This window comes from Stegodyphus dumicola, chromosome 3 (assembly GCF_044657685.1).
Source record: "Stegodyphus dumicola isolate Sdum_Otavi_A_Nest chromosome 3, ASM4465768v1".
Taxonomy (NCBI): Eukaryota; Metazoa; Arthropoda; class Arachnida; order Araneae; family Eresidae; genus Stegodyphus; species Stegodyphus dumicola.
This window is the reverse complement of record NC_140770.1, coordinates 110,070,637-110,083,639: the sequence shown is the minus strand read 5'-3', so window position 1 is coordinate 110,083,639 and position 13,003 is coordinate 110,070,637. Positions and strand designations below refer to the sequence as shown.

Sequence of the window (13,003 nt, the reverse complement as noted above, 5' to 3'; positions counted from 1 at the left end):
ATGAAGCTGTTATTAATATCAGGATTTGTTGATGTCCACGAAACGTCCTACCACACAGTTCAGAAGCAGACGTTTCTTTTTAAACACTGGAACTCGTTCTTTCACAACAACACACAAACCGTAAGCCTGAAACTTCTAAGCACTTCTAAGGAACTGGAAATCGATAATAGTGAACCGCCTGTATAAAATCTCAAAGCAAATTATAAACGATGTGCATTTTGTCCATGTAATAAGGATAGAAAAATCCCAAATTTATGTGCCAAAAATGTGAAATAAGTCTGTGTTGAACATCAGTATGTAGTTTGTCAAAATTATCTTTAAATATGTACATATGCATAATTAAATTCACTAAACTTCTTTAATGCATTATTTTATAATATTTAATTACATAAGGTTTTCTTAACAGTATTAATTGATATTTCAATAGCACAAGTGAGCTAGGGTATGAGATACCTGGCACGAGTTCTCATGCTCGAAAAGGGGTGCGTGTTCTCGCGGGTTAAGGATATCAAAGCATTCTCCCCCCAACCTTGTCTCATTTTTTCTGAGTATTATGTAATAACTGCCATATATTTTCCATATTTAGTTGTTTTTTTAAAATTAATCATGATTTGTAATTACATATAATACAATTAGTTAAGTGGATAATATTCAAAATGAATAGTGTAAGGTTGTTAAAGTTGGATTTGGGCAAGTAGGAATTCGAAAACCAAGTAAACCACCACAATCATTTATCAGAGCAGAGCCCAATGTTGTCTGTTCATCTTATTACTGAATTCATCTTCATCAAGCCATAAAACTATTGATTGCTGTTCCTGGATTTAAGTGATGAAATTAAAAATTGCCTTTCTGTTTGAAACCAAATAGCAAATTCATGTACTGCAATACAAATGTATCTGCAGCCTGCAGATGACATCTGATAGATAAATTAATGATACTGTTTTTATCCCTACAATTTGTGCTAAAATAAGCTGTCAATTTGAGGTAAATACAGAAAAAAGTCCAAATTCTGAATGTTCATTTATCAAAATGATCTATAACCTGGACCTCCCATAAAACTTTTTTTTTAAATCACCCTGCATGTTATTTTGGCTTTAAATACCTTCTGGTTAGTGAATCTTATTTTTATATTTGGCTCTGGAATGGTTGAAGGGACAATATTTTGTCATATTATCTAGCTCTGTACCTGGAAGACCAATGTGTGCAGTAGAATGTTACTCATACTGGTTTTCTTCCATTGGCATAGTGGAGAAGAAGGCTGCTATAATAATATTCCAATCATAATTCAGTTAAATGTTGGTAAAATATGTAGTATGGTTTAAAATCCAGTAAATATCACTGCCAGTTGTGAAGGAAGTGATAAAGAGGCTAATGAGAATGAAAGAAATTCAATTGATTACTTAATAGGAATTTTCAATTCTGCAGTTATAGGACTTTAGAGTTAAACTTTGTAAGTGAACAAGAAAATAAATAAAAGTATTTACACATATAATGAAATTGCTGAAAAAATTGTTAATGAAACAAAACAGTTGTTAACATTGATGTTCTTCCCCTTACCCTGTAAATTTTGTTCCTTTGAAATCATAAATTTATAAAAGTTTTTCAAAGAAGCTTTCATATTTTTAATTTGTAATTTCTATATATAAACATGTTAGATTTAAAATGATGGTCTAAAAACCCAGAAATTTCCAAAATCGAGGATCGCTTAAGTCCCAGCAATTCGGGATCCTTTCCAAATGATTAATGATTCTTTGTAGAAAGGTTTCATTAGAAATATATCCTTCATTAAAATTTTAGGTATGTTTTTTAATTCAACAATAATTTTATTCTGCATTATATCACAAAGCTAGAATGCTAGTTAAATTACCAATTATATTATAATTTCTATTATAATGTAGAATGAAAGACAGCTTTATTTGAAGTAATGTTTATAAATAAAATTTTAGTGAATAATATTTAGCCAATTCTACTGATAAAGGTTAATGAATAAGTGATATATTTGTGCTAAATCATAGTGGAAAAAATTTTTGATTACTTTGATAGTTTGAATAATTTTTATTTTTTTTTAATCATTATGTTATAAAATTGTTTGTTAAGAATCACTTTGTAGTATCTAAAGTTTAGAAGTCCCCCCCCCAAAAAAAAACATCTGAAATAAGGCTTTTAAATAAGTTTTATAGCTTGACTATCAGGAGTTTCAAAGTCATTATATTTCGGACTAAAGCAATAAAAATATGTTTAAATATTTCAAGTATCTTTTCTGTTATAAAGTTACCTTGTACAACAAATTTTGGTCTTTCAACATTTTATCAAGAAATTTGCTTATCATCCAGTTTTGCTCTCGTAATTAGTGCAGGTTTTGCAAGCTGAACAATTAATACTTTAAATGTTAAGGCTTGATTCTGAAATAGGGATGAAATTTAAAAAAAAAAAAAAAAATCATTTATGTTTTTTTATGTTATTTAATCATTTATGTTTTATATATAAATTTTAAATGATTATTTTTTTATTATTAGACCATATTATTTTTTTGAAAATTTTGTTATTCACTTGTGAAGGAGAGAAAGGCCTTTTGAAGTATTTGTTACTTTATGATTATGATAAATTTACTTTTATGCCAAAATTTAAATGTTATACTTTTGATGGTTATATGAAATTGAAGGTATTAAAGTTTTAAAAAAAATTAAATTTAGTTAGAATTATTGAGGTATTAATTTTTTTGCTAAGTATTTTAACAGCTATATAATAAGTTTTGAAATAACATATATGGCATATAAAAATATGCATTTGCTTCATTAAATATTTTTTTGCATCTTTATTATTAAATACAGACATTTAAAAAAAATATTTGACTGTAATTTTATTCAATGAGCTTTTGCAGAAATTTACTTAATGAAGGTACATATAACAATATTTTTTAATTCTTGTAAAAATTTTATTTTTATAGGATTTGAAGTTGAAATTGTTGATCAATTGCTGTTGAAATCCTGTCAAATATGTGGTCGTACTTTCAATCCTAAATCTTTGGTAAAGACAGTATTCTTTATTTCTAATTTTCATGTTCATGTAGTTTTGAAGTTTAAAAAAGTATATTGTTATCTTCGTATTGAATGAGGAAATTTATAAATAAAATAAAGGATATATTTACTTATTAACTGATATCAAGAATTTCATTTAGCATTAAGATATGACCATAACTTGCAATATATATTTGCCTTTTTCTAATAATGCCCTCAATTATATCCATCTTATTTTAATCATGTGCTGCCCTCTTCTATTACCTTCATTAAATTCTACATAATTTTCTGAATACATTTCTAAGATACGTCAGGTAATAGAAAAGAAGTTAACCTCATTTTTCAGATTCACGGAATATTCTTAAAGAAAAAATGTTATGGATGTATACCCCCTCCCCCCAAAAAGCTGATAGTTAATAAGAATCAGAATAAAAAAAAAATTGGTTTAAATGAAGCTGGATCACATGTGTAAAAGCTCTGTGATTTATTTGCTGTTGGTGTAAGAAGATGCCAGTCAGAATATGCCAAGAACTGGGTATTATAGATGAAACGATCATAGACTGAAACAGCAATCTTAAAGAATATAACTGAAATTTCTGCTTAAAATTACAGTAAAAGCTTAACTAGTATCTGGAAAGCTTGGGAAATGCCCAGTTGCAGAGATATGGAAACTCTGATAGTTGAATGAATAAAAAAGATAATTCACATTGTGAAAGCCAAATATATGAGAAAAATTTCTGTTTTAAATTATAAAAACAGTCATCTTATTTGTTGTTAACATGAATATCTAAAGCCCACGTTTAAAATTATGTAAGATTGCAAAAAAAAATTCTGTTTCAGACATAAAAGCAGATGTATTTCGCAGGCCTTAAAGTAAAACGTCTGATCTGATTATAAAAATTTGTCAAACATGAAAGTTGGTGGATATGTTGCTTATCATTCTAGCAAAAGTTTAAACAAAAAGATTGTTCTTTATTTAGTTACATAATAAACAGATATACAAATTATGAATATATACAGAAAACTTAAATTGCCTATCATAATTTTTTGTGTTGCTCTGCCATTGTTTACCTTTTTTGAAAGTTGTGTTTTGCATCTTTTGTTAATGCTTGGATCATGTAACTTTGAAAATACTCCACTTCATGCAATCCCAAAGGTTAATCATTTTTTCAAAATGTGAGGGAAAATGGATTAATAAAATAAAAAAAATGTAGAACTACTTATACACGCCCTCAGTTGGCGACAAATTTCTTGTCAAACATTTTTGGCAAGAAACTCCATGGCACTATATTACTATCTAAATTTTTTGTCTACATTTTGAACTTTAATTCTAAAATGTCTACAAAACCGCAGTTTTTGCGCATGTAAAAACCTTGTTTTTAACACACAATTTATGCCAAAAATTTAAAAAAAAAAAAAAAAAAAAATTAGATAGTAAAATTGTAAAGTTTCTAACCAAAAATATTTGACAAAGATCCATGTACACCGTGATCTGTTTTAACTTGAAATAAAATCAGAGAACTGCACAATCTGTGCAACCTAGGAATTATGCACACTTCGCTAAAATAAACTAACATAACAGCAATAAATTTAAACAGTTCTATGTACACAGCTTGCTGTTTTAACTTAAAAAACATCAGAGAATTGCACAATGTAGGTGTCGCGCACAGCCACAGCATTGTACACAAATCAACAAAATAAACTAAACTAAATTACAAACAATTCAAAAAACAACGATAATGACAGAAATTTCATATAAAAAAACAATGAACATAATATTCTACAAAATAAGAACAACAATAAAATAAAATACACTTACCATTGTGAGAAATTCATACAAAAAAAATGAAAATAACATTCTACAAAATAAGAATAACAATAAAATAAAATGCGTTTAACATTGTGAATGCTTCTTCAAACAGCAAAAATATCAATTTCAAACATCAGCAAATCTTATCACTTTCCACCTCTTTATCCTTCCCCCCATCTTCTGAGATACAGAGCATACAAGGTCCAGCATATGTTCGTGAATAAAATTTCCCCAGTCACACAACGTCTGTGAACAAAAGTGCCATGATTTTGCTATATCGCACATCTTTCTGTGATTTAAAATGTCAAAAGAAATGATTTTACCTTGCACACAATCCAAAATATGGGACTGAAATTTTCCACCACTTCTTTCATTGCAACATAAGCCATTTCAAAAACGCCCACCAAGCCAACCAGCAAATAAAACCACTGCAGCAAAATTAACTTTCAATGTCAAAAGGGTTGCCATACAAATAACATTACACCGAAAACCATCACAGAACATACAGTCGTGCCAAAAAACAGTGCAGAACACATATCACCACATTTGGCGATGCAATACATAAGAGTAGTACTAAAAATCTGAGTGCTTTCAGATTTTACATTATGCCCAAAGGGGCCTTTTTTTTAACATTTTGTGTGTTACCTTTATGTATTAAATGGCATTTTTATCATTTGCCCTTAAATCGTAAAATTCAATTCAACAGCAATATCGTAAAATAAATTTAAAATGAGCATAACTTTAGAGTTTCCAGTGCACAGTCTTGCATGCTGGAGATAAAAATGTACCGTTGTTTTATCACAATCTAGGTAATGTTCTTTTATCACACTGAGAGAAACATAGATACATATATTTATGCAGATTCTTCATGAATTTATTTCTCTAAATATAACACTGGGCGATAATATTTGGTGGCAACAATTTGAAAAGTGAAATGGACATTTAAAGTTTTCAATGCCAAAACGAAATTAATAGCACTTCTGGGCTAACGCGCTTTAGGCAAATAATTACTGAATAATAAAAATAATTACTTGAATATCTTCACATGAATAAAGTCTCTGCAAGCTCTGATTTCTTTCAACAGTTTTGAAACAGCGGTAGTGTCATTTGCTTTGAATATTTGTTACAGCTTTACAGTAGATAGCAGAGAAATTTTTTACAATTATCGTAATGTGACAGAGCAGTGGTCCTATATTAACCCGTTCAGTACGGGCGTGTCATATGTGCACCAGCAGCGAACATTACCTCACGGCCGGGTGTGTCATATTTGAATCACCATTTAATTCACTGTAAGGCTGGGCATACCGCATTTAACTTTTTAGATAGAATGTTTAATTAGTATTTTTTGTTGCCGCTAAATGTAGCTGTATGTCTGTTATGGGGAACTATATAGGAAGTTAAGTATGTGTACCTTCATTCCTATGCAATGTTTTTTATTTTTGGTATTTTGTTTCGGAATGAGAGGGAGATTCATGGGTAGGTGTTGAGCAATGTCTGCATCATTTGTTATAAACAAATGCACGTGTTCTCCATGCTTTGAGGTACTTTTTATTTTTGTGATATAGGTATCTGAACGTAGAAGAATATACACAAATGCTAATTCGTTAGTGTTGAGTAACGTGATGGCTCTTACTGCGTCATTTCATATAAACAAATGAACATGTTCTTGATGCTCTGGAATACTTTTTAATTTAATTAATTTATTTTATTTTTATATTCCCGTATAGTGGAGTAGATATTCTATCATTAGAGACTATTAGATTTTTCCGGCATTGAGATGAATATTTTGTATGGCTTAGTGAATTTTTTTTTTTTTTTTTAATGTTCTGTTGCTGGTGTTCTGTTTTTTTTTAAGGGAAAAACGAAAGCCCTATCTGACCGTAGAAGAAACACAAATGCTAAATGAGTCAAATTTGCTGATATTCTATTCCTGTGACATTTGCAATGTTAGACTTTTCGTACACCCATGGTTCAAAGAATATCATACACTGTGTCTTTTTTGAAATATTGCTTCCTCTTCGTTGTTTGCACATTGAATTTTTATGAAAGACGGTTTTAATATTTTTAAATTTTAATTATGTGTTGTGTTAAATAAAATCAGCGATTGTTTGGATACTTTTCCATATATATTTATTTGTGATTTAAAGGTAAAATTATATTCTTGTAGAATGAGTATTTTATAAAATTTTTAAGGAAAAGATAACAATAAAGGTTTAAAATTAATTCTGACAACTACCTTAATGTTCTTCTCATAATGTATCAAAAATTGGAAGACAAATTTAATTTATACGAATTTTTTTCCACAGTTAGGCTTAGCAGATTTAATGACTCATTTCTATTTCATTATCTTCGTCGTCTGTACAGTATAAGTACCTTCTCCTATACCTTCGGACTTCATTTGAGTACCATTAGCAATTGTTATTTGCTCAGTTTTGGTTCTATCTAATTTGGTGAAAAAGTTTATGTTATTGGTCATATGACAAGTAGCACCTGTGTCAACTAACCAATTTGAGTTTTGAAATTTTCTTTCTCTGGTGACTTCGAACGTGTAATTCTGACTCGTAATTGAGACTCGTAGGTGTTTTGACAATGGAGACAATGGAGGAGAATATACAAGCAAAGATATTGAAGAATATCTAAAGGAAGAGGGAATCGAACATCAAACCTCCATAGCATATTCACCGCAGCAGAATGGTAGAGCAGAAAGAAAAAATCGATACTTAATGGAAATGACAAGATGCCTGCTACTCGATTCAGGACTCAAAAGAGAATTTTGGGGTGAAGCCGTAATGACAGCCACCTATCTACAAAACAGGCTACCATCAAGATCAGTTGAAAAAACACCGTACGAGCTATCGAATAATAAGAAGCCGAATTTAAGCCATATTAGAGTTTTCAGCAGCACAGCTTATTGTCTAGTTCCAAAGCAGAAAAGAAGCAAACTAGACGAAAGAGCAGAAAAAGGAATTCTTGTTGGATACAATGACCGTACTAAAGGATATAGAATTTACATGCCACATGCAAACAACGTCGTGATCAGAAGAAGCGTAAAATTTGATGAAAACAAAAAAGAAGAAATGCCTCATCAATTAAATGATCAGTATGAGGAAATAGAATGGCCTTTTAAAGAAAATAAATTGACAGAACCATGTCCAAATGCTATAACAGAGGAAGGAATTGAAACAGAAGAAATTCCTCTATTACCAAGAAGATCCCAGAGAACGACTAAAGGAATTCCACCAAACAGATTGTCATACATAGCTAAGAAGGAAAAAATCAAAGTTCCTAAAGATTGGCAAGAATTGCAAACTTTTCCTACCAAAGAAAAGGAACTGTGGTTAAAATCTACGAAAGAAGAAATGGAAGCACTGAAGAGGAACAAAACATGGGAACTAGTCGATCTTCCAAAAGGAAAGAACGAAATTGGAAACAAATGGACATTTAAAACAAAATCCGATGCTTCAGGAACTTAATAATCGTTTACATTAATGACATATTAGTCGCGAGCGACAAGCGTGAATCAATTCAAGAAGTTGGACGAATTCTCAAACAGGGTTCGTAGCGGCCCTTATAAGTGCTTATAAGTCCTTATATTTGAAAATAAAATATAAAGGCCCTTATAGGTGCTTACTTCTTCTTTAAAGCCCTTATTTTTTTGTTTTTAGTGCTTTTTTTTAATCCCTTTTTTTTTAATGAACGCACATTTTTTCCCCGTACTGAAACTAAATAAATAACTTTTCTTCCTAATATGGAATGTCAGATGGTGAGTCATACTCCCGGAAATAGCTTTTCCCCCTTTCTCTGCATTAACATAACCTTTGGTGTGCACAAAGAGTACAGACAGGTGCCCGTCGTTCTATTGGTCAAAGAATTGCGAAAGCAGTAGAAAATTCCGCTGCATTCGGCATTCTTTTCCTCCCACCCAAATACTACACACGTTTGAATTTCTATCAAGATTTAAAAAATTTGCATTCTAGTTCTGCTTGGTCAGTTCATATTCGTGTTTATTATGATCGTTATGCTTATATGAGCATATGTATGAATGTTTATAATAACATAGTTGCAGTAACTGCTGAAGTATAGTAAACTTCCAAAAATGGTTGTGTTTTAACACAAATTAGCTTTCTAAGGAATAATATTCGGAATGGCTTAAATAAAGGGAAAGTAATCGAATAGTCAAAATAATTTCATTTTTTTGGCCAATATATTATACAGTACGAAGGTTGGGAGGTCTCCCCTTTCTCTGCAAAATCTTGAATATTGAAACTGTTACAGTTTACTGCAAAACAAGCAACGGACTTTTTTTTTTTTTTTTTTTTTTTGTTACTTTCCAATCTGGATTGAATAGGACTAAAAGTTCTGCGGTCTACCAACCCAAGCGAAGAATGATTCTATTCCGGAAATTTAATGCCGTCTGTTGAAAATTAGAATGAAAAACACCCCAGTTATTTAGTTCTTTATTCTCCCAATACTGGCAGTTGTTGATTCCGATTGCGTAATATCATGTAGGGAAGAATTACGGCGCACGTATTGCGCAATGACGTTTGCGATATTTTGCAGAGATAATGAATTTTGATGTTCAGTCCGAGATTTGTTTATGAACACTTACTTACCAACTGAAAGCGTTTTACTGTGCTTGCTAAGCAGAATATTTTTTAGTTCTGTTGGTTTATTTTTATATGATGCACATATTGAAATGTCAAAAGCCTTTTAAAGAAAATAATTTGACAGAACCACATCCAAATGCTATTACAGAGGAAGTAATTGAAACAGAAGAAATTCCCCTATTACTGAGAAAATCCGACAGAACGACTAAAGGAATCCCACCAAACAGATTCTCATACATGGCTAAGAATGAAGAAATCAAAGTTCCTAAAGACTGGGAAGAACTGCAAACTTTTCCTACCAAAGAAAAGGAACTGTGGTTAAAATCTACGAAAGAAGAAATGGAAGCACTGAAGAGGAACAAAACATGGGAACTAGTCGATCTTCCAAAAGGAAAGAAAGCAATTGGAAACAAGTGGATATTTAAAACAAAATCCAACGCTTCAGGAAATGTTATCAGATATAAAGCTTGTTTAGTAGCTAAAGGATATTGCCAAAAATTTGGGCACGACTACGATGAAACATTCGCACCAGTCGTAAAGTATACCGCAATAAGGACTATCTTGGCAATAGCAGCTCAAAAGAAGATGCACGTAAATCACTTCGATGTAAAAACAGCCTTTCTATATGGAGATCTGAAAGGAGATATATATATATATGAAGCAACCAGAAGGTTACATCTCTGTTTCAGAAGCAAATAAAGTCTGTAAACTGAATAAAAGTATCTACGGACTGAAACAGGCAGCCAGAAACTGGAATCACAAGATAGCTGAAATCCTGCGCAAACAAGGATACGTTCAAGGAAAGGCTGATCCATGTTCCTTCACACTAATCGAGAAAAATACAAGAACTTACATAATTGTATACGTTGATGACATATTAGTCGCAAGCGACAAACGTGAATAAATTCAAGAAGTTAAATGAATTCTCAAAGAATATTTCGACATTCGAAATCTTGGAGAAGTATCTACATATCTAGGAATCAAAATCGAAAGAGAAAAAGACAGAAGCTACTTCATCAAGCTAACAAGATTAGGAGTATGATTGAAAAATTCGACGGAGAATCACCAACGAAACTAAGCTATACACCCATGACTACGAATTTTACGAAGAACCGAAACAACCAAGATGATATTTTTCCTGATAATCGGAAATATAGGAAAACAGTGGGAGCACTTTTATATTTAGCAACAGTATCAAGACCTGACATAACAAATTCTGTTGGAATACTTAGCAGAAAAGTAGAAAATCCATCAACATTGGACTGGAACGGTATCATTATGATGGACTGGAACGGTATCATATCAATGGTGCACCAGTCATCAAAGCTTACAGTGATGCGGATTGGGCAGGAGATACCTTTGACAGAAAATCTACATCCGGATATATATATTTCAAGTAGGAAACAGTACGGTATCATGGGGAAGCAAGAAACAAAATTGTGTTGCCTTATCTTCGACAGAAGCCGAATACATCGCTCTAGCTTTAACATTGCAGGAGCTACAATGGATTAGACAACTGATGGAAGATTTAGGTTTCGCTCAACAGGAAGCTAACATCGTATTCGAGGACAATATATCATGCATAAATCTTTCCAGAAAAGAAAAAGGAAGCAGTTACACCAAACATATCGATGTGAAATATCACTACGTATATGATCTATAAAATCAAGAAACTGTTAAATTACAACACTGCAACAGTAAAATGATGTATGCAGACATGTTCACGAAACCTTTGCCCAGACAACAGCTGGAATTTAATTTTTGTTAAAAGGAATCGGCCTTACTCCGGACGGAACAGCTCATCAAGTGGGAGATTGTGGAGCAATTCATAATGACAGCGATGAAGCTGTACACTCCGATGTTAATTTCCCCCTCACCCCCGCTAACTGTAATTGGACTTGATCCAAAAAGAAGGAGAAACATTCTCTCCTTGTATGACTCACTTCTTGTGTTATGCAATGGACAGTAAACAACGCTTGTAATCATCACTAGATATTTTTTCTTCTAATACCTAATAAATGTGTTATTTTGTGTTTGCTAATATGATGATCATGTTCCTTACATCTGCAGCTTGGATTATACTTTGTTAAAGTAAGAACTTTAATTCTGTTTTACTCATCTGCTCGTCTCGATTTAGCGAAGTTTCTGCTCGTCTCGATTTAGCGAAGTTGTAATAGTAAAAAAAAAAATGAACCACGAATACCTTCAACAGAATGTGCATCAGCAGTTATGCAGATATATCACACATAAACATATCACTTATATACTTGTAACACTGCTGTATATAAATGTGTATTGGGTGTAACATATCCCAATGGAGAAATGCCCCATTTAATTCTGTATTTATTTATTTGCTATGCTTATTTTATTTTGAAATTATTTTATTTTAAATTATTACACTGTGTAATTATTTTGTTGTGTTTCACTTATAAAATGGTCATATCTTCCTCTTTTTATGATTATATTATTGGTAAAAAAATTGTGTGATTATATATATTATACATATTATGATTGTTTCAAATTGCCTATATTCATGCACTTTTCTCTTTCTTCTAGATGTAATTTTTGGTTTTTAATTCCAGGAACGTCATGAAAGAATTTGTGATAAAGCAAAAAAATCTAACAGTAGAACTGTATTTAACTCATTTCTGCAAAGGGCAAAAGAAATTAGTGCTGTTCCAGTGATAAACGATAACAGAGTATGTATTATTTTTTGTATTTATCTGAATTTCTTCAAGTTAATATGATAAAGTGATTTTATCAATTACAGTGCTTGTGTTTATTAGGAAACAAAGAAAAATTCAAAGGGGAAAAAGGAGGAAAATGCCAATAGCTTAAGAAGAACCTCAGGTGAAAAGAACCAGGCCAATGCTCTGAATAATGGAGTTTCTCCTAAAAAGACTATATCAGCAGGTAATTTCCTATTAATGGGAATTGTAATATGATCCTTTCCAAACAGTAGCTGAAATTATTATTATTATTATTTATTTTGTGTGTGTATGTTTATAGTATATCTTCAAAGTCAAGGCTGATGTTTTTCCCATTCATTCCCAGTAAATCTGGTAAATTATTAACCACTGGTAGTAATTACTTAAATATCTTAATTATTTATTTTGAATATGACTGATGCAAAAAGTTTTAAATGGAAATTTTTTCTTCTGTATTTTATAAGTTTAAAGGCTGACTATCTAGAAGGGATGGTGTTTTCACATTAACAGAGAATTATCAAACTTTGGCAGTAATTTAATGTAAATAATAGCTTCAGTTTTTTTTTTTTTTTTTTTTTTTTTTTTTAAGGTGCTACATTTTGCTGTCACATGAACTCCAGTAAGTACAACTTCAAATGGTGTCTTGTCATACGCTTATATTTCCAGTTCTACTATTTTTATGAGCTCCCTACTTACTCAGTATTTTGCATATGAAGTCTAGAATCCAAAATATGAAATTGGAGCATTGACGCTTAATCGACAGTATATTATACTCTTGTAAGAAACTAATAGCATCACCTTTATTGTTTAGTAGATCTCATAGACCAGTGATGGCGAACCTATGGCACGTGTGCCTCAGTC

At 31.4% G+C, this 13,003-nt stretch overlaps 1 protein-coding gene across 1 annotated transcript in view; it reads left to right on the top strand.

The window, feature by feature from the left end:
- LOC118194667 (zinc finger C2HC domain-containing protein 1A-like) overlaps positions 1-13,003 on the top strand; it is a 42,158-nt gene that overhangs the window by 4,772 nt on the left and 24,383 nt on the right. Inside the window, exons 2-4 of the mRNA XM_035365834.2 lie at positions 2,948-3,027; positions 12,017-12,133; positions 12,221-12,347. Of these exons, the coding sequence (XP_035221725.1) occupies positions 2,948-3,027; positions 12,017-12,133; positions 12,221-12,347 (324 nt within the window). The remainder of the gene's footprint in view (positions 1-2,947; positions 3,028-12,016; positions 12,134-12,220; positions 12,348-13,003) is intronic.